Consider the following 25502-nt stretch of genomic DNA (forward strand, 5'->3'; position numbering starts at 1 on the left):
AAATGCAGGGGCTAAAAATATCCTTCCTCCTTCCTCCTCTCAGGCACAGATGCCCCAGTGTGAAAGGAAGAGTCACTCTGGCATAGAGTGATTAGATCTGTGGCAGCCTTGGGGACTGGATGCAAAGGAAAGCTTTATGTTTTGACCTATCCAAAGAGCAGCACTTTTGAACAGTTGAGATCAACGTTTTAGATGTTTTGCAGACTTTGAAGGCTGTCCAGTTTGGAGCAGTGAATCTTTAAGTTTAATTTTGTTACTTAATTTTATTTATTTGTACTTGAGGAAATTTTCAAAGCAAAATTCAGTGATGCACGTGGTACTTAGATTAAATTTTGTAGCTTTGGTAAGACCAGGAAATCTTACTGTAGTTCAGTTCAGAATAGGTATTTTTCTTAGTCATAGCACCGTGTTTTAAATACCCAGATTATAAATTTTAATCTGAGTTATTATCTGGAAATCACTTGGAGGCCAGTTGGAGGTATGGGATAGATGGATTTACTGGATGGTTTTCTTAAAAGATTTTGCAGAAAAAATTGTTTAGTTACTTAGTGAGTTCTTTCATTTTGATGGATTAATGACTTAAGGGAGAGCAATGTCAGATGTAAACATCAAAGGCAGATACACCAGTGCACAGGCTTCCCATGTGTGTTCCTGACTTACTTTTTATTTTGTATTTCACTAATGGATATTAGTGCCATAAGATTTTTTGAAAGCCGAAATTTTCCAGGACTGTTCTGCAGTTGTCATGATAATAACTACATGACTTCAGAGCAGCCACCGGAATTCCAGCCCCGTGCACATGACCACAAAGTTGTCCTGAATTCGAGGCACTTCAATACAAGTCAGTTTTGCTTGGCTAAGCATTGGGAGCAGCTCCAGCGGCGTCTGACACTGTCAGAAAAAAATGATTTTGTAGATCTGTGTTGGGGAGGTGACTCCTCTTGAAATGATACAGGAACACGGAGCTTTGGAAAGAAAACAGCGTGTTCTGTTGCCTCTGGAAGAGTCAGAAGGGGAAAACAGGGGTGTTTACAGGGTTGACCGTGTGTGTGTGAGCTCTCTGGTCCATAACACAGGGCATGGAGAGTTGGATGTCTGCCAGGGTGTGAATGGAGCTGTGACAGCTTGTTAAAATGATCCTAGAAAGGACAACGGGCTGTGCAGATAACGGCAGTCTGGGTGTGAAGCAGGAAAAAGTGCTGGGAGCAAACAAAGGCACTGAGGGGGGAGCTGTGGAGGGTTCCCCACTGCAGCAGAAGTCCCCTGAACAGGCTGTACATGTAGATGTGTAGGCACTTCACCTCACTCTGCCTTTTATCCAGCTGTTTTTTCACTCTGGTCACAAAGCTCACTGCATCCCTCAGCACTGCTTTGGCTTCAGGCCAGGCATTAATGAGTACCCCAAGCCCGATGTGATTTGGCTCCTCCAAATCTATTAGCATATCTTCAGAGCAAGATAAAACTCATTAAAGTAATTTACATTTGGGCATTAGAATTTCTGATAATTTTTAATACCAACTGCCAAAAGCACAAAAATGTGGTAAGGTCCTTCAGATGAAACTACAATTTACCCATTCTTTTTGGAAAAGCAGACTACCATGTGCCTTAACTGCTCTCTGATGGTAATGAAACCAGTGTGTAGTACATGATCTTACCAAAGGTTTGATGGTGATAATGCACATCACTGTGTGAGATTTGGCTTGTGAGAAATCACATCAAAACGTGTCACGTTTGTGCCTGTGTTGTAAGTGGTGAAAGCAGCTGAGGTACAGAACAAACAGCCAAACTTCCTGGGCCTTCAAGCCATATGCCAAAATCTTGACTGAGTGAGATCTGGGCTTCAGCCTGTGCCCTCCCTGATCTCTCTGCAACTCACTTTTGACCTCTGTCATCCCTGTTCAGTGTCCCAGAGCTCCTGCTGACATCACCCACCTTTATTCCATATTGTGGAGGAATCAGGCTCTGCACAGATCGCTGTCCTATGGGCAGGGCAGTGGGTGGGACGGTTGTTTGCTTGCTCCAAGGCAGCCCAGCAAACATCAGCTGATCTGTGTCAGCTCTCCCCGTGTGAGCTCTTACCTCAGAGCCTGTAACAGAGCCACGCTTGAACTGCTCGTGACCTGTGCTCAGATTATTCCTCCTCAGTGACTGAACTCTGTTGTGCTCACTGGAACAGAGCTTGTAAATAAATACAGGGAAGCCCAAAGCAGTAACTGCACCAATGATAGCTTGAACGTTTCCATCCCTGTGAAAGTACGTGGGATCTTTTAAGTATTAAAGTCTCTTCAGCTGAAAATATCCTGAAATGGACCATAAAGGTGCATATCTTTGCTCACCTCAAGTTCTGTAGATGTATCCCTGCTGCTGTGCTAGTTCCCCTGTGGAAGTGCTGGCACCTGGGGAATGCACATTCCTATCAGCCTCTTGGGTTGGGAATTTAGGAGCATCCAGGTAACTATTACCATTGTGATTCACTGAGGAGATTCACATTTTGCTCTCTTTGTCCTTTACCACATTTCATTTCAGTAGGTGTTGAGGGTTTTCTCTGTCATACCTATCAGTCAGCAGTGAGGAAGATTTAGGGTGTTGGTGTGTCACGTGTTTTTGAAAGGCAGCAAGCACTGATCTTTAGAGTTTAATTTTCTGAAGCACTCCCAGTCAACTTGTAAGAATAAGACCTGCCCTTGCAAATTCTTGTCTGCTTTTACTTTCTCTTTTTTTCAATTCCTCTCATCATCCTTCAAATAAACAAACATACATAGTGACATAGCAAAAGAATTAGTTTGGGGTTTTTCAGGATACCTTCACTGTAACTACGTGTGCATGTAGCGTGTGATCTCTGGATCTGTGTTCATGTTGTCTTTCTCTTTGCATTTCCTCATCTTCCTGCACTCAGGCAATGCTAATCATGTGATACTTCTGTGACTTGAGGCTTTAAGTTTCTATTTTTTAACTCAGATCTAGCATCTTGTTGCAAAGTTAAAGATCCTCCTGAGAAAACTGAGAAGGAATGAAAGTGCTTGAGGAAAACCTTTGCCGTGGTCCTTAATGTTAAAGAGAAGGGGGCAGGTTTTCTGTAGTGTTTACTTCCAACACCAAGTAAAATCATCTTGAGGAGAGGCAGTTTCAAACTATGACATGGCTTTGTTTACAGAACATAGAACTATATTGGAAAGACTGCTTTGAGTCAGTGTACCAGACTTGCCTATTGACAGAAATTCAATGAAAAATAAAGCACCGAAGTACTCTTAGAGCAGGTTTGCTTTGAAGTATCAATTTGTGCTTTTTAAAGCCACCTTTTCATGTGGCTCCTCTCTTGTGACTCGAGATCTTTTATTCATTTTAAAATTACACTAAGAAAAGTATCCCCTTGAAAAAATAAAAAGAAGAAACTTTGTTCATCTGTATTTGCTGTTTGAATGTGTTTCTCTTTTTAAAATGTGCTCAACAGACAAATCACTGTTTCTGATGCCTGATTTAAGCTGCTTTTAACTTGCACTGGCAAAACCAGCTGAAACTTCCAGTTGTATCCAGCTTGGGCCTCTTCTGGTGTTTGCTCATGACAGTTCTGAACGCTCCTGAGATGCAGTGGAACAGACACCACCACCACTTTTACAGGTTCATCTCACAGGAGCAGTTTTGAAAGAAGGGTGGGAAGAACAACCTGGTACCCTCATCAGTTTTGCTGTACCTTGACCTGTGCTAAGCTTAATCTTTGTTTGCTTCCTCCAGGTTTTGAATGAAGAGTGCGATCAGAATTGGTACAAGGCAGAACTCAACGGAAAGGACGGCTTCATTCCCAAGAACTACATAGAAATGAAACCACATCCGTAAGTTGAGCTCTGGGGAGAGGCTCCCTTGCTCTGACTTTGCACATCCTCTCAAACAGAAGGAAGTTCTCTGCTAAAATGTAACTTACAGCTCTACCCAAATGTGTGGGCAGGTAAAGGATGGCTGCTGAGTTGACTCTGGATGTAGTGTTTGTGTAACTCCTTTCACAGCAGCTGCATAGCAGGGTATTTTGGGAAGCTTTTCTGGTGTTTTTTAGGGTCAGAACCTTGGGGTTATCAGGCATAAACCAGCAGAAAACTGCTTATTAGAGAGTTGTCACCACCACTGCCCCAGAAAAAGAGGGTTTTGTGTTTCTGTCATGCTTTTCTATTTTACCCACTGAGCAGCTAAGAGTAAAAACCATGGCATTCACAGCTCACCAGAAAAGTGTTTAAGGATATTTGGGGCTGAATTTGTAGTACGTCTGTCACATCCTCGGTATAGAATCACAGAATTGTTTAGGTTGGACAGGACTTCTAACAGTCATCTGATCCAACACCTTCCTCACAAGACAGGCCAACCTCAAAGCCTGTGTGCTGTCACACAAGTGTCCTTGCATTGATTTGCTGCTCCAGGGAACTGCCCTTGAGTAACTACTGTGAACATCTCTTGGATATAATGAATCCAGCATGTGAAAACAGTAGCATTTCATGACTGGGTGTTTTCTTTGTGTCAGTTCATGTATTTCTGCTGTCTGCTACTAAACTCTGGTTCTGCCAGCCTTTGAGATCCTGCAACATCTGAACAAGAAAACAGCAAGCTCTGGGTAACAGATTCAAAGGGGAGAGAAAGGTTAGGGGGGAGCAGCAAAACCTGTAATCAAGGTTTCTGCAAGGAGCTGTAGTGTTTCATTTGCTCACAAAAACTGATGATTGATTTAAGTGTTGGCTGTCATTATATAATGAAGATACTTCAGTTAAATGCAATCAAGGATTATTTTTCCAAGGACTCTTTTTAAATAGCAGAAGGAAGCTTCTGAGGGACTGTGCCCCAAGAAGGGAGGTGTAATACTTTACTGCAGCCAAGTGGGAAGTGAAGTAAGGACACACAAGAAAATTCTAAACTTGTTTAAAGCCTTGTTTTCTGCAGTAACATGTCTTGTTTACCCTGATTGTGCCACTGGGGATCACAAATTCACATTGCAATTTCTCTCTCATTGATTTGATGGTTGCATCTTCTCACAACAGTTTTGCAGGCATTTGAGCTGTACTCTGGTGTTTTCTCCTGTGATGATCAGTTTATTCTGTGATCATCCAAGGTATTTTGTTTTAGAGGGATAGAGCTGTCAGGTTTTCACTTTTTTTGTATCAAAAGGGAATGAACAATATCTGAGCCTGCAAGTGGGTGAATTTGGACATGGGTTTTAAGCATAGTTAATTTGATCTTATCTGAAGATGTTTAAACTGCTGATAGCATCTGGATGGAGTCAGCTCCATGTGTCAGCAATGCTGGGAGTCTTAACTAGTGCATTAACAACCCTGGGAAATTGTGCAGAAGTTTTTATAGCATAATGTTGGCTTAGCTGTAATGCAGAGCTCTCTAGTCATACAGGTCATATGAAAAGCAAACTGCAGGCAGCTTACCAGTCACAAAGAAAATGTTCCTTTTCTCAGACTGCTGTCAAATCATTTTCAAGAGGTTTTGGGAAGAAAGCGACTTAAAATGGCTTTAAAGCCTATCCAAGGATCCAAGACTGAAATCCTCCAACCGCACAGCTGGTATTGAATGCAGAGTTTCCTCTTGCATTTTGCAAATCTTACAGTTTGCTTTGTAACTACCAGCAAACGAAGCTGAAAGGAAAATGTGGCACCTGTTTGTCACCAGCTGAGTCCTCTGGGCTCTGAAGGGTTAATCTGAATTACCACCTCAGTTAACAAAGCAAAGATGTGAGCAGAGATAGACAGGACACTCAGGGAAGAGCTGCAGGAAGCTCTGGGCAGGGAGGTTCCTGTGAAGGCACAGCAGAGAGTTCAGTGACAGGACACCTTTCTCTTGAAGGGGGAAGGGGAAGAATTTGCTGTTTATGAAACCCCACGAGTCTGATCCAGGCTATCTCAGGTGTTTGTGTTCATAACCAGCTTGTCCTGGGGATACTGCTGAGGTCTGACTTTGCAGCTTTGTGATTTCTGTGGAGGAAATGGGCCAAGTGAAATGGTTGTGAGAAGTGAAGCCAAAAGAATTGCCAAACTGCCTATGGAAAGGAGGCTGGAAGCAATGAGAACCTGTGTTGTACCAATCCGTGCATCTCCCTCTGGCTCTGCAGCATCAGCAGGAATGCCTGGATTTGGTTCTGCAGTGCTGACTGGCTGAGTTTCAGCTCCATTGCAGAGCTAGTTGGAGACAAGTGTTATCAGGCTTGGCCCTTCAAGCTCTTGGGAACATCGTGGTCACTTTGCCTAATTCTCCATGTGGGGTTTTTGACATGCTGTGATTTTTGTTCATTTTTTCAGACAGTTTGTAGCAAAGAGTCATATGTGCACAGCACTTCTGCTGCTTTTCAAGTGTGCTTTAAAGTAGACATCAGTCCTGCAAAGTAACTTCCTTTGTTTCTTCCTTCTGTGGGACTTCTTTTCATCTTTTTAGCCGGGTTCTTTTTCTCTTGCTAATGGGATAGTGAAGCCATAAAACTGCAAGGAAGTTCAAGAATTGTGAAAGTCTCTCTATTTCAAGTGCCTTAGAAGCAGCTGGCAGAAAACTTCAAGAGTTTTGAGTATTGTCACTTTGGAAGTGTTAATCCTTTTAATCAGATAGTACAATTCTACTTTGTGGTGATTCAGTAACATTTAGGGGGAAAATAGGGGGTGTACTGCTGAGCCTTCAGGAAGGATTCTGTTAAGCTCTTTCAGCTTTCCTTCTATTTTACAGACATGGATGGTGGTTTTTTGTTTGTGTTTTTTTAAGATGAGCCTTTCACTTTCAAGTCATATGTGACTAATTGAGAATTATTTGAGAACTGAACAGGATCGAGACATTTTGTAAACAAGAAATATGGTGAGATACCGCAAATCATTGTATAAAGCTTGCTTTATGTAGCATTTGGCAGAGGCAAAATTCAGGACTTCCTTGTCTTTGTGACAATAGTGCCAAAAGCCCAGGAAAAAATACATTACCTTTGAATTCTGAGGGAGTTTCACATAATGGGTTCTCTTGGTTGATTTTTGAGGCAGCAGAGTGCAGTGAGGGGCACCTCTGCCACCACCTCAGGTACCCAGAAGCAGCACAGGTGCTAAACCAGCCAGAAAGTACAAAATGCCAGGAAGTTCTTTATCACTGGAAATAGGATGGTTAAGGGAGAAAGATTTCTGGGGTTTAAAAACTACACAGCGAGAGTTTCAAGCAAGTTAAGCATGTCTGTTAATCGAGAAATCAGTCCTCCTTCACCCCTAGAGACAGTTTCCTCTTAGACAGAAATATCTGGTGACTTTGTGACTTCATGAAAGCCTCAACTTCTCTTAAGAGCGACTGTTTCGGGAAGGATTCTGCAACTCCTGTCTTGTTGCTGCACCAAACCCTTCACTGCAGACAGTGTGAGTAGAGCTCTTGTTATGAAATGCTCTCCTCTAAGGTCAGTCCTCTGTGTGGTTATGGGCTGTGATAAGTGCTGCTGTCCTGGGTGATCTGTTACCCAGAACTGAAAGCTCCACTTTTTAGTTGTGAAGATGGTTCTGCTTTTCTCATGCCATGTGACAGTCCACTGAGCCCTTGTTTGACTTTAATCTTGGTTTACTCTGGAAATGCAAATGTAGATGTGGGTGAGGATCCTGTGACCGGGGCTGTTGGTCAGTGCTGACGATCGATCGGGTGGCCCCAGGGAGGTTCAGCCTCAATGTTATGGTTGGCCTGTGGCTGGTGAGAATTTTGGATGTGGCTTCCACGAGGCAACTACTTCATGTGACTCCTTCTGTGAAAGCTACTGGATTGTCCTGCCTGTAGGAGAAAGCAAGAAAAGAGGCTTCTGAAACAAGTATCCACCAGCATCTTTCCTGTAACGGAATCGTGTGCCTGGCTCAGACTCCTCTGCAATGAAGCAGAGACCTTGAAGGAACTTTTCTCACTTGGTCTGTGTGTAACTGCTCTCTTGGCACCTGCCTCAGCTTTCTGACAGATGATACTTGTCCTGGACCACAGTACTCTGGTAGGGCTCAGAAAGATTGGACTGAGCTGCAGGAGCAAACAGCTGCTGGATGAAGATATTGATTCTCTCAGTGAAGTAGTTGTGTCTTACCACCCGATCTAAAAGAGAATAGAAATTGATTTTTATACAAAATGCACTTTCCACTTGTGCAGGATGGGTCAGTGCATAGACATGATCTTTCTATAGCTGTGATGTTTCTTGTTCTTCCATGAAGGGATTAAAATTCTTAACTTTTCCTGTTGTTTTCTTTTCCTCCCTACGCAGGTGGTTTTTTGGAAAGATTCCCCGAGCGAAGGCTGAGGAGATGTTGGGCAAACAGAGACATGATGGTGCCTTCCTCATCAGGGAGAGTGAGAGTGCTCCCGGGGACTTCTCCCTCTCAGTCAAGTAAGTCATGCCCAGGAGCAATTATGTGGTAATCAGGGATCTGCTGCTCCTTTGGACTGGTGAGCAAAGGGCAGGTAATTGTCAATGCTGAGGAGCAGGAATAATTTTCCAGATGCCTGCCCCACAGCATTTCTCTTCTTCTAGTGATGTTTATTCCCTGTCTAATAGAACAAATATCTGTGCTCTGATTTGCATGATCCCACAGGACTGACCTGGTGGCACATGGCTCATGTAGTCCCAGGCACTTATGAAGAAGGGGAGGTTTAGATTAGATGTTAGGAAGAAATTCTCTCTGAGGGTGGTGAGGCCCTGGCATAGGTTGCTCAGAGAAGTTGTGGCTGCCCCATCCCTGGAATGCCAGGTTGGAGCAACCTGGTCTAGTGGAAGGTGTCCCTGCCCATGGCAGGGGGTTGAAATCAGGTGATCTTTAAGGTCCCTCCAAGGCCAAACCATTCTGTGGTTCTGTGATCCAAAGTCACTGTATAATAGAGGCATTAGGAACTTGAAAGGGCATGTGATGTAATTTAACGTGGGATGGGGGTCAGAGGGAGTTTGTTGACTTTGGCTTTTTTTTTATTATTTTCTGTAATCTTTCCCTTTCCTACCATAAATAAACAAAATTTTCTTTAGAATCCTAACATTTTTTATTATTCATACGCAATTCCTGGTTGGCTGTATTTTCTGTGGCTATCAGTGATCTGTCTCGACAAGGTTTGTTTGTTTTTCTGGTCATCTTTGGTCTGTAACCAAATTTTTGTCCTGCTGCACAGCAGCACTGAGTCATGCCAACAAACTGGATTAAGGCCCCTGAATTTAGAGATGTTTATATTTCTGTCTTGGTTACAATCATCTGAGCTGGAATATTAGATATGAATGGAAGCTTCCTTCCAGAAAGTGCATTCCTTCAAGAAACAGAAAGTTACAATGGCATTGCTCTGCCTTCCTGTTCAGCTTAGTGTTGCCATCTGGTGGTAATGTCTCAGTTGTGTGGGTTTTTTCTGTTAGTATAATTTAGAAAAGTCCTTTTCCTAAACGGTGATCTGTCGGATTTTAAATGGTGAGAAGCTCCCAGGCTGAGGAAGGCAGAGCAGAGGCAGCTCTCACAATTTGTTCCATGTCACCTTTTTGTAGCCAAAGCAGTGTCTGCTTCTGCAGCCGATGTATGGAAGCTGTGCATGCCAAGTGGGAACAGTTATCTTCTGTTTTCAGTGTTTTAGGCTGAAGTAAAAATACCGACGTGCCATTCATCTGGAAAATCCCAATGGACCTCTTTGGAGTTCCTCTTTATTCAGCATAAAACTGTTGGAAATGTAGCTTCAACTGAATGCTATAATTTGTCAGAAAAAGTTGTTAACACAGAACTGAAGTTGCTTTGTTATGTGTGCAGCATCACCTTTCAGACATTCTGGAGTTTGAGGGGCTTTTGTGTTTTTTTGGATGGATTTTGGAGGGGGTTTTGTCAGTTTTTGGTTTTGTTTTTTTTTTTAAGGACCAGAGAGGTCTTTTTGTTTCATAAGACAATCCTTTACACAAATCCACACTGGCTGCCAGAAGAGACAATCCTACCCTTCCCATGGCAGTGTTTTCTGAGGAATTTGCCTATAATGGGATTGGTGCTTATGCTTTGCATTGTTGCACATGCCCAGTGGTGCTGTGGGAGGGAGGGACTGGGACTGTGACAAGCACAGGACCACGGCAGGAGTAACACAAATTGAAACTGGCTGGAGTCAGTTGTGAAACTGCTGGGTGTGAAGAGCTAAACTGAAGTGCTTGTGCTGTTTGACTTGGAAATCCTGTATTTAGGGATGTGAAGTGGAAGGTACCAGGATGCAACTGTGTTAATGTGACCTTGCAAAGTCCATGGCGTTTGTCCTTGGGATTTTCTGCGCCATCTTCAGGGACACAGGTGACTGTACACGCACCATACATCAAGAAGTACGTGTGCTGGATGCCAGCTGTGGGGTTGCATCTGTTATCAATGTCACTGACAGTTTTCACTGTGCCCTGAAGGACCTTTTCGTTCCAAACTCTGTGCTGATGACCCCAAATGAGGAGTGCTTGGTGACTAATAATGTGCTTTTCTGTGTGTTTCATTCTTTCCACACAGGTTTGGAAATGATGTGCAGCACTTCAAGGTGCTTAGAGATGGGGCTGGCAAGTATTTCCTCTGGGTGGTGAAGTTCAATTCTTTGAACGAGCTGGTAGATTATCACAGATCCACATCTGTCTCCAGGAACCAGCAGATATTTCTCCGGGACATTGAACAGGTGCCACAGGTAAGAGAAGTGTCCTTGCAGAGTGTGCTATTTGGGCTGTTACAGCCCAATCCACAGTCTGATGTGGGATTGCATTTTAGTGTAAATGAATAGGGATGGAAAGAAGCTGACTGAGATCTTTCTTGTCTGTGGAAGTGTATCTTTAGATCCATACTGGTAAATAAGTTGCATTCTTGTGCAAAGCCTACCTGCACTCCCAGGTCTCCCTTGAACTGTGGCAAAGTGTTATTTTTGCTCCTTGAACATTTGGCTTGTTGTAATGTTTATGGATTCTGTTGCAGGAACATCATCTGATTCCTTTGAATTAAAAATGGATTTACTCCTGTTATAGGACACAGTAAGAAAGGATAGGGAAGTGCTGGGTTAATGGTTGGACTCGATAATCTTAAAGGTTTTCTCCAACCTAAACAATTCTGTGATTCTGTTCTGCTGTATGCTGGTTCATAGCCAGAACTGCACCCCTCCAGATCCAGTGAGAATTTGGTGCTGGGCTTTCCTGAAGAGATGGTTGCAGCATATGGAACATCCCCACTCTGGTTTGGATCTAGCCAGTGTTACAAAAACCCAAAAACTACTGTGAAGTGCCAGCAGAGCAGCTTGTGTGTATCCAGCCCTCTGTTTTGTTTAATTTCCCAGGTCAATCAGAGGGTTATATTGCATGTAACTGCATGTTTTGTCAATTTTGGATAAATCCTTTTGCCTTCTGCGTGCAGCATTCTGGTTCTAGCTTGAAGAAAAGGGTGAGGAATTCAAACTGCTCTCCAGCTGCACCCTGTGTCATGGTCTGTCTGAATTAACATGTGGCTCTGCACTGCTGGGTCAGGGATAAACAGAGGATGAGAAAATACCTGGCTGAAAAGGACAAGCATGAAGAGACCTTCCTGGCCTCATGATTTCAAGACTGCAAATGCATTTTAAATGAACTGTGAGCATAAGAATGGAAGTGTTCGCTGACAAGGCAAAGTCTTCTGTGACAGAAGAGAGTTTTAAGGAAAATGTGTAAAATGCCAACATCCAGTTTTTAGGGTGAACTTTGTGTATCACAGGTAGATTAGTAATATTTGTGCTGCCAGGTGACAACAGGATGAATAAGCAGCAAGATGATTCTATTGCAATAGAGCACAGATTTCCAGTGGATCACAAAGACTGAAAAATACTAGAGAAACATCAGAATTATCTGCTCTCTTTATTTCAGCTCTTTCACAGAAACTTGTCTTTTCTCTAAGGTCTTCTGTAGCCTGTGCTTTCCCGTTTCAGCACCTTGTTGCAGATATTGGAAGCTGGGAAACAAAACAGCCAGAATGTTTATTGCTAAACTGGGGTGTAAGTGCAGCTCCCACCCCAGGGAGCAGCTGTCTTGAGTGCCGAGGGTGATTCTCACTCTGTATATGTTTTTCTTTCCCCTTTCAGCAACCAACATACGTTCAGGCCCTGTTTGATTTTGATCCCCAAGAGGAAGGAGAGCTGGGCTTCCATCGTGGAGACTTTATCCAAGTCCTTGACAATTCTGACCCCAACTGGTGGAAGGGAGCCTGCCGCGGACAGACGGGCATGTTTCCACGCAACTACGTGACCCCAGTGAACCGGAACATCTAGAGATAAATATTAGAGATTATTTAAGGAAACCAGAGAAACAGTAAATACACATACAGAGCCTAACTGCAGCCAGTGACCTAAAATCACACGGCGATAAAACCAGAGTCACCTTTCACCGTGAGGTGATCCTCCTTCCCTCAGTACGGAACTTCAGGGGCAGGGGGGGAAGAGTTCAACTTACACACCAAAACTTATCTTAAAGAAAAAAAAAAGAAAGAAAAAAAAAGGAGAGAGAGAGAGAAAAATGAAAATAACAAATTTCCTCAGCTGCTCCTGGGTTATCCCCTTTTATTCACTCTTGTCGCGAATGAGTGTTTTAAGGTCACTTAAGGTCGCACCACCACAACTCTTCTTGTTTCCCCCTCCTCCTCTGTCCATCAGTGCATGAAGTTTTAATGCCATATAAAGTCCTAGCCATGCAGTTAAAGGAAAAGGGAGAAACTCTGCTGGTATTTTCTCTCTCTGCAAATGGTCTTCATTTGACATGAAGGGACATGAGAGAAGAACCAAATCCACAGTCCTGCCTTTAAAAAAAAACAAAAATCATCAGTCTCTGCTTTTGCCTTCAACATTCAGCTCTTCTTGCCTGGGAAAGATGAGGTGTTAATCTAACTTTTATTGTCTCTTCTCCTTTGGCACTTTCTTCTGAAGCTCAGCAGCTTCCAAGCAGAGGAAGGGAGAAGAGTTGTGTGGCTTTTTGTTCTGTTTTTTCTTTTGAGTCACAGAGCTGCTTTGAGAAACTCCAATGTACAACTGAAGTCTGTTAATGCTGTGCTGACAGCTTTTTTGTTTTTTCTTAAAGGTGTACGGTTGAGCACATTCTGTAATTTTTCCATAGTGCCTTTCCCTTATTTTCTTTTTTATTATTTTTTAAGTTAAAAGGACAGTCCAGAGCTTTTCAGAGGGGTTTTTTTCTGCCTACATGTAAATAAATACTTTGGGGGAAGGGGGTAAAAGAGGGTGGTTTTATCAATGGACACTTGAGAAAAATCTACAAACAGAGATGGAGCTTTAATCTTCAGATTTGTCTTACTGTTCAACTTCCCTTATTCCAAGGAAAATAAAATCAAGGCATTCAAGTGGCAACTTAGCTGCTCAGAGGTGGAGAGCTGCAACCAGGAGCCTCAAAAGAAGTAAGAGAAAGGGGAAAGTTATGACTAGGGAAAATGAGGAAGAATATTTTGGGGAGGGAGGGTTAAGGGGGGAATCTGAGGAATAATAGCCCTGACATGTCCTATAAAATGTACATTCCTTTGATGGAAAACTTTATGACGCAGAGAAACCTCAAGAAATAGTGCTTGAAAAACCTTTACGCTCTTAGTGAATGTCTCTATGTGACGCATGTGACCAGCCTGTCTCCTCGGCCTGGATAGGGAACATTTGCAGTCGTGTTGCTCTTGAGAAGTGGAGTTGGCCATCCCTGTTCTCCAGTCTCTCCTCCCTCCTCAGGTCAGTGTTACTGTTGGAGTAGCTCCCGTTCACAGCAGGCTGTGTGTGACCGTGACTGTTCTCCCCACCCGCACCCCGGGGGCGGCTCTGGCGGCCCTTTGCCCCTCACCGGGGCGGTTTGACATTGAATTGGACGGAAGGAAGGCAATCAATCCACACCACGCTCTGTGCCAATCTTCAGTTGCATTATTTTTCCTTTGGTGGCCATTTGGCTGGATCCCTTCACCCCACCAACGAATCCAAACCTGCAGCGGAGATCTCCTCCCGCCCTGTCTGAGCACGGGCAATCTTTTGTTGGAGGGTGCCTTTTTTTGTACTAAGTGTTACAAGTGTTTTACTCCTGAGATGGACTCTGCCTTACACTTTAATTTTCCAGCAAATGAAAGAGAGAGCTATCCTGTAGAGTATTACTTTCTCCCCCTCTCCTTGCTAGCTGTCAACTCACTTTCTTCCCTCTTTGTAAAGTGATTGGAAAAGGAATCTATGGCATTCTACACCTGGACCATTTGATTGTTTCCTTATTTTGGAATTGGTGTATATCATGCAGCCTTGCAGACATATGTCTTGTGTGTGTATATATATTAAAAAAAAAATCAGTGTTTAAATAAAAAAAGGCCTATGTACTTAATCCTTTAACTCTGCAGCAGCATTTGGTAGATAGTAATTAACTGTGAATAATAAATATACATTGAATTCTTCACTTGAGCATCTGTCTGTTATTTCAGTGAATTGACCAAAATATGATTGAGATAATTTTTATGATATTAAACTGCTGTGGGAGGGAAAAGCTGCAAGGTGTGCTTTGGCCTGAAAATGCTCGGACTCTTGAGCATCGTTGTTCAGACACTTGTGGAGTGTCTTGCTGAAGACAGGAAGGGGGGTGTGTGGCTGGTGTGAGCACAGCTGGGGCTCAGGCTGTTGTGGCTTTGGCTCTGCTCCATCAGTGCCCTGCAGATTTTCACTTCTGATGCCTAAACAACTGCTCAGTTGTGCTCACAAGGTGTGCAGGCAGGCTGGGAGATCACCTGTCAGGAGCGGCTGGTCCGTGGGCTCTGCAGCTCCTCCCCAGCCTTTTCTTACGGTCAGAAAATGCCTGTGAATAATGTGAATGTTGTAGTCAATTGTGATACATGTCAGGAAGAGGCCCACAGGAGAGCTTGGTTGTTCTTTAAACAGTTGCTCTTGGTTATTATGTTCAAATGATGATGACAAGGTGGTTGCTCAGAAATGCCTGGATATTCCTATGATTAGATCTGTATTTGTGCCAGAAGTTAGTATGGAAAATTTGCAGTGTGTTTCGGAGCCCTTGGTTTTTTTGTTATGCCATAAGAGAACATGTTGCTCGAAGTGGTGTGCTACTGTTCCTGGGGTAGCTTAGACAACCCTGTTTCCCCTGTGCTTTATAGAGGCAAGAAAGTATTTGTAGCTGCCACGGTTGTGTAAGTTGACCTTCCCCTCTCATGGCTCTGGCTCATGGGACTGTGCAGGGCTGTGTTGCTCTTCTTGTGTCCAGAGAAGGGAATGGAGCTGGGGAAAGGTCTGGAGTACCAGGAGCAGCTGAAGGAGCTGGGGGGGCTCAGCCTGGAGAAAAGGAGGCTCCAGGGGACCTTCTGGCTCTGCAACTCCCTGACAGGAGGGGGGAGCCAGGGGGGTCGGGCTCTGCTCCCAGGGAACAAGGGACAGGACAAGAAGTAATAGGCTCAAGCTGTACCAGAGGAGGTTCCACATGAGGAGGAATTCTTTCACAGAAAGGGTGATTAGACATTTGTAGGCGGGCCTTGTGGAGGAGGTGGTGGAATCCCCTTCCTAGGAGATGTTTGAGGAACGACCTGGACGTGTAGTGCCATGGTTTGATTGAGAGGGTTGATTTTCGGTCATAGGTTGAGAGCTCGAATGATCCAGAGGTGTTTTCCAGCCTCGCTGACCCGGCGCGGTTCCCGTGAACGCCCCATTCTAAGCAGCACACGTGTTTGCGGACGCCGGGGCGGGCCGGCCGTTCATAGGATGGGGTACTACACTCCGCAGGCGGCCTCCGCGCGGGTCGCAGGCAGACAGTGCGGGAGCCGGGGTGGCGTTGGTGAGGCGGCGCGGCGGGGACTCGGCGCCAGAGAGCCGCGAGCGACCGCCCGGTAGGCACCCGGGGAATCGCTGGACCTGGCGCGCCGAGTCCTGCCACGTGGCGGGGCTGGTGGGGACGCGGGGGTGGTGGTTGAGGCCGTCTGGTGTGGGCTGCGGGATCGAGGAGGAGGGATGTGGGCGTGGAGGGTACGTCGGGGGGTGAGGCTGTGGACGCGGCGCGGGACGGAGCCGCGTGTGTGAGGAGGGCTCACAGCCCCTTCCCCCTGCCCAGGACACCCGGCAGGCATGGTGGGCTACGACCCCGAGGCCAAGTGCGTGTCCACGGTGGAAGCGGCCGCAGCAGGGTCGGCGTCCGGCTTGGTCACTCGGGTCCTGATCAGCCCCTTGGATGTCCTCAAGATCCGCTTTCAGGTGCCTCGCTCGCGGCGTGCTCGGGGGCAGCGGGTGGGAGAGCCTGTCAGGGAGCAGAGCGGATCCTGTCCCGGGTGAACAGGTCACTTGTGCAGCCAGACAGCACTAAATCTGCTGCTCAGCCCTCACCGGCGGTGTGTACAGGTTACCCAAGGTAACAGGGCTGTCTTGTGACCATCGGTTCTACTTACATAACTTAACTTGTGCGGGAATGGGATCCCTTTGAATGGAGTGCGTGTTTTTCGTAGTTTGTTCTCTTTCTCTGATTTTGTGAATGGTTTCCACTACCTGACTGAATTTCACCCCCATCCCTACTTGCTTACCTTCGTGTTCATGCACATTTTTATTCTTTTGGAGCCCCACATAAATAACATCCCAGTCAGATCTGGGTCTGGTTCTGTGGGATGGCAGAATGTCGTATTTTAGCATTGGCTGGCTGACAGGGCTGTGGATTCCTGAGCTGGACGCTTGAACCTTGTTGAAGTGTGAAATGGAAAATATTTTCTCCCTTCTCCTCCAGCTCCAGATCGAGCAGCTCTCCTCCAGAAACCCCACGGCCAAGTACCACGGCATCCTGCAAGCTGTGCAGCGCATCTTCCGGGAGGAGGGCCTGGGAGCCTTCTGGAAGGGCCATGTTCCCGCTCAGTTCCTCTCAGTTGGCTACGGAGCTGTTCAGGTGAGGTGACCTGACATCACCTGGGCCCAGTGTGAGCACACAGGGCACTGCCCTGCTCCCTTCCCTGCGTGGGCAGGTGTGGGAAGGCCCAGGCTTACACTGCACTGACACGAAGTAGTGCCAGTCTCGAGGATGTGTAGCTGTATAAAGCTGATGTATAATTCCTGAGTTAATATTCCTGAGCTTGCTGAGCAGCCAGAAGCACAACAAGAGCAAACTGAGCTCTGGCTATATCTGGTGTCACAGGCAAGCCCTGTTTACTCCTGACACTGTTGACGTCCCAAGCCAGGGTAGTTTTTTGCTTTTGTTCATGCTGTCACCATAAGGACTTGTTAGGAAAAAATCAGTGAAGCTGATGAGGGTGTTTTACACAGCATGTTTCTTGTTAATTTGTAAATATTAAGAATAGTTTTTTGAGCAGTGGTTGAAAGTGTATCTGTAACACAGTAAATGCTCTTCAGGGTACACAGAGCATTAAAGTGAGTTTTTCATGATTCCAAATGCAAGAATTAGCAGAAGTGTCAGAGACCAGAATATCCCAGGTGTTCCCTGGGCTGCTTAGTGACTTTTACACGTTGCAAGTTGGGGAGGACTTTTGAAGGACAGACAGAGAAGGTGGTTGCAAGCAGGGGGGCGGAGCTCTTGGTGAAACAAGAGAGGAGTGGGAGATCCCTGTGAGTCAGAAGAATCAACTTCCTGACCTGTGTCCGTTTGTTTCTGGAAGTTCATGGCCTTTGAGAGCCTGACAGAGCTGGTGCACAACGTCACCTCGTACAGCGCCCGCGGCTCCTTCGTGCACCTGGTCTGCGGGGGCCTGGCTGCCTGCACAGCCACCGTGGCAGTGCAGCCCGTGGACACCCTGCGCACCCGCTTCGCTGCTCAGGGAGAGCCCAAGGTGAGGCTGAGGGGTCAGGGGTTGGCACTATCACGATATTTCACGTGTCTGAACACAGGAGGTTTGAAAGCACACACAGCCGGTGGGTTAGAATGAAAGAGCAGGTGCTGTGATGGGCAGTGTTCGTGCCGTTGCCAAGTTACCACTGTGCTGTTGACACAGCTTTCTTAATTATGTTTTGCTGCTCCTGATTGTGTTTGACTCCTGACAGATGATCCAGAAAGGAGAAACTGTCCTTAACAGGATAACTCAGTGTTCACTTCACCTGTTGGCCATTTATACAATCCCTTCCTCAGGCTGTTGAACATTGTGGTTTTGAAATCTTCCACTTACACAGAGTCATGTTTAGGTAATGATAGGGATGATATTTGAAACCAGTTACCTTTCACCTGTGTTTCATGTTCTTATTTACACAAGAATTGGTCTCCATGTAAATTAGGTCTGTAGTAACCAGAGGTAGATAGATTTGTATCAGAGCCATTTCTGAGTTTTTACTTAGCCTGCAGTAGAATCACAATATCTATTATATGAACTGTGCTGCAGGAATAAGCAGAGCTGTTGAGACAAAAATAAACATCATGTCTGTGATGCAAGTGGTCTCAGGACTCAGCTTTGTGCCTTGTTTCTTCTAAGTCACTCTGTTTGAGGGTATGCAAAGTCACCTTGCTCATCACTTTGTGCTTAAAACAGTCTGTTGGTTTTTGGGTGATGGGAAATTCCTATCCCCATTACTGGGAAATGACCTGACCTTTGGTTTGCTCTTCCTCATCCAGATCTACCCCAACCTTCGCCATGCAATAGTGACCATGTACCAGACGGAAGGGCCTCGGACCTTCTACAGAGGTTTGACCCCCACACTCATTGCTATCTTCCCATATGCTGGTCTCCAGTTCTTCTTCTACAACATCCTGCAGCAATTTTCGGAATGGGTGATTCCAGCTGAAGGAAAGAAAGGAGGTAGGCACTTTGGGGCAGTGATGTCTGCAGTCAGGAGAGAAGGAGGAGGAATGTTAGTCTGGGTGACTGATGTAAGCTCAGTTCTCAGTCCTTTCACCCTTTTTGATGAGACATCTGAAAAGTATCTGTATTTCCCACCTCTCATTCTTATCCCTGCACAGATATTGCCAAAGTAAGTACAGTGGAGTTTACATGATGGAAATGAGTGGATGGGAAAGTGAAGTGTCACAGGCCAGGGGTCTTCTTCTTGAACTGTGTCATGTTACTCTGGGAAGACACAGAACTTATTTCCCACAAGCCTCTGAAATTGTCAGGCAGTGCCAACTTGTGACATTCCAATCCACAATAAGTCAGTTTGAGCAATCAGGGGTACAAAATATCCAGTGACCAGGCTTTTGCTGTCAGCATGAAAATGTTTCCATCCCCTGGCAGCAAGTTCACTGGTGACTGGGGGTTAGGTTTGGCAGAGCAAAACCATAAGTCAGTGTAATAAACCAAGAGGAACTGTTGGGCTCTGGCTCCAGTGGACACTGTGAGCCTGACCTAGAAAATACAGATTGAGGTGCTGTGGCCCAAACTATGTCATGTAACTTCAAAGGGCCTTTTTGACCTTACTTCTTGTGAAAAGTGATTTTTTACCTACGTCTTATGATCTTTAATCACAACTCCTGCTAATCCTCTTTTTTCCCCTCCCTGCTATCCTCTTACCTTTCTGCTTCTCAGGCAACATTAAAAACCTTGTCTGTGGCAGCTGTGCTGGGATCATCAGCAAAACCCTCACATACCCTTTGGACGTGGTCAAAAAGCGACTGCAAGTGGGTGGCTTTGAGCACGGTCGGGCAGCCTTTGGGCAGGTGAGAAGTGTTGGAAGTGATGGATTTTCATGACTATGGAGCCAGTCCAGTGCACTGGAATGCAGTGACGATCCACCAGTGGTACCTGTTGTGTTCATGTTTTTCCTTCAGATTCCTTGGATCTGAGAAAGAAATCAGTCTGTACCCTAAGAAACTCTGGGATAAGAATTTGAAGTCTTAACTGATTGCATTGGATGCTTTTCCTCTTCCTGCAAAGTACAGAATTTGTTCTTAGCACTGATGTGTCACAGGATGTTAAAACTGCACAGTATGACACAATGACATGCAGACAGCTAATTTGGAAACTTTGAAGTCCTGTAGATGTGTTTTCTTTCTGTCAAAAAACTCATAAGTTGTCCCTTCTTAAAGAGTGAAGAGGATGGAAAACAGTAGCAGCACAATCTGAAATAATCTGAAATAAACTTCACAAACTTGTAAACTTGTGCCATAAAATTAAAGTCATGCTGTTGTTGCACAGAAATTTTGCAGTTAGAATGATCTGCATAAGCCATTGCTGGTGCTAAATGTGTACTTTTCCTCCATCCTGCTCTCTCTGAACTGCCTCTCTGAAACTTTCTCGTAGTTATAATAGTAGCCAGAAAAGCATTTCCAGGCTGCATGCTGAGATTATGCTTCTGTGGTATAGTTTGGAGATCTCTGTGTTGTTTTCCAGTCGTCCTGGAGTTCTCTTGTTTAATCTTGTTGCTGTTTCTCTCCCAGGTACGGACGTACAGGGGTTTCCTGGACTGCATGAGGCAGATCATGCGGGAGGAGGGCTCAGGTGGATTCTTTAAGGGCCTTTCCCCCAGTTTGCTGAAGGCTGCCCTCTCCACTGGCCTCGTCTTCTTCTGGTATGAGCTGTTCTGCAGCCTCCTGTGCACCCTGAAGAGCCCCAACAGCACTGGGAGGAAGGAAGGCTGACAGGGATGTTTGTGGCTGCCTGTTCTCCTCAGGAGGGGAGACTCGTGGCTTTGCTCTGTCACAAGCATGTTGGAAAGGCCAGAGCTCCCAGAGTGCCTCCAGCCTGTGGGAAATCACCTCCTGGGACCAAGCAGAAGGAGAAGGTGACTGCAGTTCTGCTGGAGACACTGAACTGCTTTGCTGGAGGCTGTTCAACTGAGCACTTTCATTAGCTCTGTGTCCTCTCATAAGCACGCATTTAATGGAGAGAAGGGAACAAACAGACCATTCCCTAGCAGCAACTGTGCTCTGGAAAGGCACCCAATAAAGTGGGTGAATTTCTGAGGTCGCCCTGGATCCCAGAGAGGGATTCTGACCCAGCCTAGTGCAGCTTAACCGACCAAACACCCCTTCCTAGTGCTGCAGCTGCACAGCTTTGTTCCCTTGCTCTATGCCTGCTGTTTGCACCAAATCCTTGTCTGGGTGTTACACAGGTCACTCTGTTCTGCTGGAGTGAAGTCAGGTAAAACCACCTGAGTGCACAGGCCCTCAGTTTTCCTTTCCTTTGCTGCCAGCTGATGCTGCTTGGTCACCACTTGCTGGCTGTGCATTCCCAGCCACCTTAAACACAGAGTCTTCTCTGATCATGTTGACCCAGACTTGCTCTTTCTTTAACTCCAGTGAGCTTGATTGTATCCTGAGTTCCCATTTCTCTTATTGGGTATGTCTGGCCATGCACCTCTTAGGGGTTTGCATTGCCTCACTCTTACTTTTCACAAGCAAACCTGCAGATTAAGAGCCCTGCTCTGAAGGGATTCAACGCACAAGCCTAATTCTTACTTCAGGGTTCTTTGCTTCAATGCAGCAAGTAAACAAATGCTGTGTGGAGTTCAGAAATATTTACTCTAAGTTGGAATAATGAAGGGAAAGTCCTGTGGAAACTCATAAATTTTTATTATTGTTGTTATTTATTTAGTAATAATTCAATTACCTTTGAATGTTTCTAGCAAGTATTTCTGTAGTGGCCTCAAAACATTTCTGAACCTCAGTCCTACACTGGCGCTAACAGATGAAAATGTTTTGACAAGATTAGCTGAAGTGAAAGGAATGAACATCAAATGGGAATTGTTTGGCTGAGCAGTGGTGGTGTTTCACAAGAGAAGGATGATTGAATTAGAGCCGGAGAAGTGTTTTTCTGGAGTTTCAAAGGTTTTAGGAGTGGTTAAAAAAGCCAGCAAAACAACCAACAACTCTGATTTATGTAACAGTGGAAAAGAGGAAAATTACTTTCTTCCTCCTCTTTTATTCTGTGTGTTCTCAAGCTGGGCAGGGTGTGGTTGGGCTGTGTGGAAGAGTCCCGAGGAAGAGCCCTGCTGTACAAACTTTAATCATCTGTGAGGGGCAAATAACTCAGAATCCTGAGTTATTTGGAGGATGGTTTCATGGTTCTTCTCTTAAAGCAGAGCTTTTCCCAGCTCTTTTGCAGTATCCAGGGTGTTAATCCCAAATGGTCTGGCCAAATTCCAGCGTGACCAATTCCATTCCGTTGACACAACTTCTCCTGGTGTTTTGAACGTATCAGCATTGCTCACTTATCCTGAGCTATTGTGAGAGGCTGTTTTTAAAAAGCAGCTGTTTCACTGGTGGCTGAGGTATCTGGAGAGATTCCTTGCAAGCCCGGGCCAAATAACTTTATGTCTGCTGTGGTTTGAGATCTTGGAGTGCAAAGTGGCTGTTTCACTGCAGGTGACTGAGAGCTGCATAAAATTAAATTCCCTGAGCAGTGTCAGTGTCAGGCAGGAGGCTGATATGTGACCCTCAAAGAGGGGCTGTGAGCTGCATGTACTCTAAAAATGGCAGTTTTGTTCAGAGGAGAAAATGCAAAGAATGTGGAATGAAGTTTCTCAAAGTGCCTCAATCCTATTGGCATCTTCATGTGTTATTTAGGCTCTTCTGAGATTGCTCAAAATCTTAACAATGTCTTGCCTTTGTTTATTGTTCACCTGTTTTTCTTGGAGAGACATCATAAGCAGGAATGAACTCAGCCTCCTGACATCCTTCTGAGAGAGAGAAATGTCTCATTTCAAAACAGACACAAACAGGTTGGGTTTGTTATTGTCTTTTGGCTGCTGGTGAGAGCAGTGCTCTCATGGTTAGCAGGGACAGGCCACAGCAGAGAATGCTCAGTGCTGACCTAGGCTTCCTTAGGAAATGGGACTCATCCGTCCTGTCTGAACGTTGCAAGACTTGTTTTCCACTTTATGTCAAACTGCACAAAATGTGGAAACTGGTTGGGAACTCAGCAGTGGGAAAGAAGAGGAAAGTCGGTGCTCTGCTGATGTTCCTCTGGGGTGCTGTGGGTGATGCAGGCATGTGCAGCTTGGCTGCCCCACAGAGAGGGCAGCACTGGGGAGTATGGAGCAGCTTTTCCTCTCTGGGATAGTTTTTTCCTCAACTCTGCATTAACTGAGCTTGCCTCCACCCAACAGGTGGCAAAGTCGGAGTTTAAGTTGTGCCAGTCTGGCCCAGGCTGTGGAAGAGACACTCCCTGGTCAGAGGGCTTTGGCATAGGGCCTTTTGGACTGTGAGTCACAAATGTTACAGGCCCATAAAGGCACCTGGGCTTCCAGTGAGAGAGGGAGAAAGATATGACAACCTCAACTAGACAATATTGGGAGTTGCATCCAACAGTCACTTGTCTCTGGTCAGCAGCACCTGTCCCTCATAGACTTCTCATGTGCATTTTGCTGGAGGAAATGACTGTAACAGAAATGTTGTTTTCTCTTTGGGAATGAGGCTGAAAGAACCGCTAGGAGGACAAGGTCTTATTTCTGCTGCTGCTCTGGCAAAACACACACTGTTAGGAGCTAAATTTCCTAGAATTAGAGGAGGAGAGATCTGAAGTCACCTTGTTCTCCCATATGCTGGGACAGATTTCCTCTTGGAAGCTGCTGCTCCCGTTCAGTGCGAAGTGACTCAAGGAGGCTCAGTGTGAAGTGACTCAACGCAGCGACTGTGCCCCATATTGGCCAGTGGGATTTCTCTCCAAGGTAATCCTGTCACGGGGATTTGCCTGCACTTCACCTCACAAGCTGCTCAGCGGTCACATTTGTTTTCTTCTAGTGCCTTTTACCATCAGAGCAGTCCAAAACCTCCTTAGCAGGCAGAGCATTGCAGAGGAGTCGTGCTGTAGTTGTTCTGGCTCCACCACAACGCTGAGCCGGCCTCGGACGGGTGAACACACAAGGTCTGTGATGAACACGCTGCTTCCTGCAGCGCTGGCTGGCTCCTCCAGTTCCTAGGACAGTCCTGCTCTCAGGATGCTCATCCAGAGCTACACAGCATCATTTTTGAAAAGAAATGAATGTTTTACGGTCGGGATTGGAATAGATCGTGTTTAATTCAGGTTTAAGTTTCTCTTGTGATGTAGAACTGTAACTCTGTGGTGTTTTGCTGTGTTGCCTGAGCGGATCTTTCACAGCTGCTGTTTTCAGAAAGCATCTGAGCACAACGTGTGCCTACCTTTGAGACAAGGTACATTAAATATTTTGTTATGCACATGTTTGGCTACAGTGGGTTTATTCCTTTCTTCTTGGTGCCTATTTCTGGACCCCACAGGAACACTGTGGCCCAAAAGGGAAGGATAATCAGGGCCCAGAGTGTGAGATGGCAGGAGCCATCTGTTTTTCCCATCGCTGGCTCCTGGGTGCTCTTCAGCAGCAAGCAGAACTGTACCCTCTGCATTGGGTATCACAGTTGAGAACCTCACCAAAAGGGATCAGCCAAGGGGGATTTGTGCAGCCTGATCCCATCGCTGTGTCCAAGAGGGGCTGTCGGAGCCACAGCAGCCAGTCCTGAGCCACCCACCCTCAGTGGGTGAGTTGAGGCTTTGTTTGTCTCCAGCCAGGCCACACAGTGCTGCAGAAAATGTTCCCAAACTGCTCGTTCTGTGTTTCCTGAGCCGTTCCCTGGTTTCAGCCTGGCTGCTCTGCTGCAAAGGCTTCACCCCCGGGGGGCTCTTCCCCTGTGAAACGGTTGGGAGTTTAGAGGAAAAACGTGAAGTGTGTTATGCCATACTCAGCTCTTGTTGCAGGGCGTTGATTTAGCACATCTCCCCTTTCCTGATTTTTTTTTTTCAATTGATTTTTTTATGCCACTCTGCTGCAGCTGCCCTGGCCCGGAGGGGAGAGTGGAATAAACGCCGTTTTCACCCGGAGAGCCCCGCGGGAGACCAGGATAGAGGGGTAGGTGCTGCCCGCGACCCGCTGGCGGGGAGGCCCGGGGGGCCGGGGAGCAACCAGGGGTGCCCGGGGGAACGGGAGGGCAGCCGCCGTGGCCTGCGGGGGAGGCCGGGAGTTCCCCGGGAGGCTCCCGGGGGAGCAGCCGGGCGTGCCCGGGGGGGTGCTCGGGAGTTTCACGGGGTCCCGGGGGAGCAGCCGGCCGTGCCTGGGACGTGCCAGGGAGTTTCCCGAGGGAGCAGCCGGCCGTTGCGGGGCTCGGCCGTGCGGGGGCTCGGCCGTGCGGGTGCTCGGCTTCGGCCCCGCCGTGCCCGGCGCTCCAGGCGGTGGCGCTGCCGCGGCGCTGCTCTCCGGCCGCGCCCCGGCCGGCCCTCCCCCGGCTCGGGCGAGGAAATGACCTAAGAGGAAACCTGGGCCGTGCCGGGAGGGCGCGGGGCCCGGGAGGCGCCGGCGATGTCCCGGCGGCCGGAGGACCAGCGGGGGCGGCCGGCAGGTCGGTGGGGGACTGTGCCCGGCTCCCCCTGCCCCGCCCGGGCAGCGGCGGGGCTGCTTTCCCCGGGATCCGCCGCTCCCCTCCGTCCGGGGGCCGTTGGGCTTGTGCCACCCGCGGGCTGGAGCGGCGGGAGGCAGCGGCGGGGTTTCGGGACGCTCCGGTGGCGCAGGGCCCCGGGCCGGAGGCGTCTCGGTGCAGGGCGTTCCCCTGCGGCTCGGCGGGGCCGGACGCGGGTCCTGGGGGCTGGTAGCGCCCCTCGGGCAGGTGCTCAGGGGCGGCAGAGGCGACTCGCTGCGCTTCTGTCTCTCCCCTTGCAGTGGCCGGG

At 46.8% G+C, this 25502-nt stretch overlaps 2 protein-coding genes across 4 annotated transcripts in view; both read left to right on the top strand.

Moving 5' to 3' along the window:
* Positions 1 to 14374, top strand: part of GRB2 (growth factor receptor bound protein 2) — a 44530-nt gene extending 30156 nt beyond the window's left edge. The window contains exons 2-5 of the mRNA XM_029960006.1: positions 3733 to 3830; positions 8231 to 8353; positions 10461 to 10629; positions 12040 to 14374. Of these exons, the coding sequence (XP_029815866.1) occupies positions 3733 to 3830; positions 8231 to 8353; positions 10461 to 10629; positions 12040 to 12225 (576 nt within the window). The 3' untranslated portion in view covers positions 12226 to 14374. The remainder of the gene's footprint in view (positions 1 to 3732; positions 3831 to 8230; positions 8354 to 10460; positions 10630 to 12039) is intronic.
* A 1595-nt stretch (positions 14375 to 15969) lies between these two features.
* SLC25A19 (solute carrier family 25 member 19) lies at positions 15970 to 24694 on the top strand. 3 transcript variants are annotated; one of them, XR_003915833.1, is made up of 7 exons: positions 15970 to 16164; positions 16685 to 16840; positions 17565 to 17735; positions 18509 to 18692; positions 19416 to 19546; positions 20267 to 23980; positions 24614 to 24694. XR_003915833.1 is itself a non-coding variant. In XM_008926932.3 (6 exons), exons 1-6 carry the CDS (start codon positions 16039 to 16041, stop codon positions 20465 to 20467), a joined length of 969 nt encoding a protein of 322 aa, XP_008925180.1. In that variant the 5' UTR covers positions 15970 to 16038; the 3' UTR covers positions 20468 to 24004. The 3 variants fall into 3 exon arrangements, 1 of the variants encoding a protein (XP_008925180.1); XR_003915834.1 differs by lacking the exon at positions 24614 to 24694 and adding an exon at positions 24065 to 24605; XM_008926932.3 differs by lacking the exon at positions 24614 to 24694 and having other exon boundaries at positions 20267 to 24004.
* Positions 24695 to 25502: the final 808 nt, after the last annotated feature.

The sequence above is a fragment of the Manacus vitellinus genome, unplaced genomic scaffold, assembly GCF_001715985.3.
Source record: "Manacus vitellinus isolate BGI_N305 unplaced genomic scaffold, ASM171598v3 scaffold_24_pilon, whole genome shotgun sequence".
Taxonomy (NCBI): Eukaryota; Metazoa; Chordata; class Aves; order Passeriformes; family Pipridae; genus Manacus; species Manacus vitellinus.

Excerpts from the sequence above, each read along its gene's own strand:
- SLC25A19 (XM_008926932.3), top strand. The coding sequence starts at position 16,039 with ATGGTGGGCTACGACCCCGAGGCCAAGTGCGTGTCCACGGTGGAAGCG. Across the intron at positions 17,736-18,508 it reads CTGCTCAGGGAGAGCCCAAG|ATCTACCCCAACCTTCGCCA; the intron begins GTGAGGCTGAGG and ends TTCCTCATCCAG. Across the intron at positions 19,547-20,266 it reads GTCGGGCAGCCTTTGGGCAG|GTACGGACGTACAGGGGTTT; the intron begins GTGAGAAGTGTT and ends TTTCTCTCCCAG.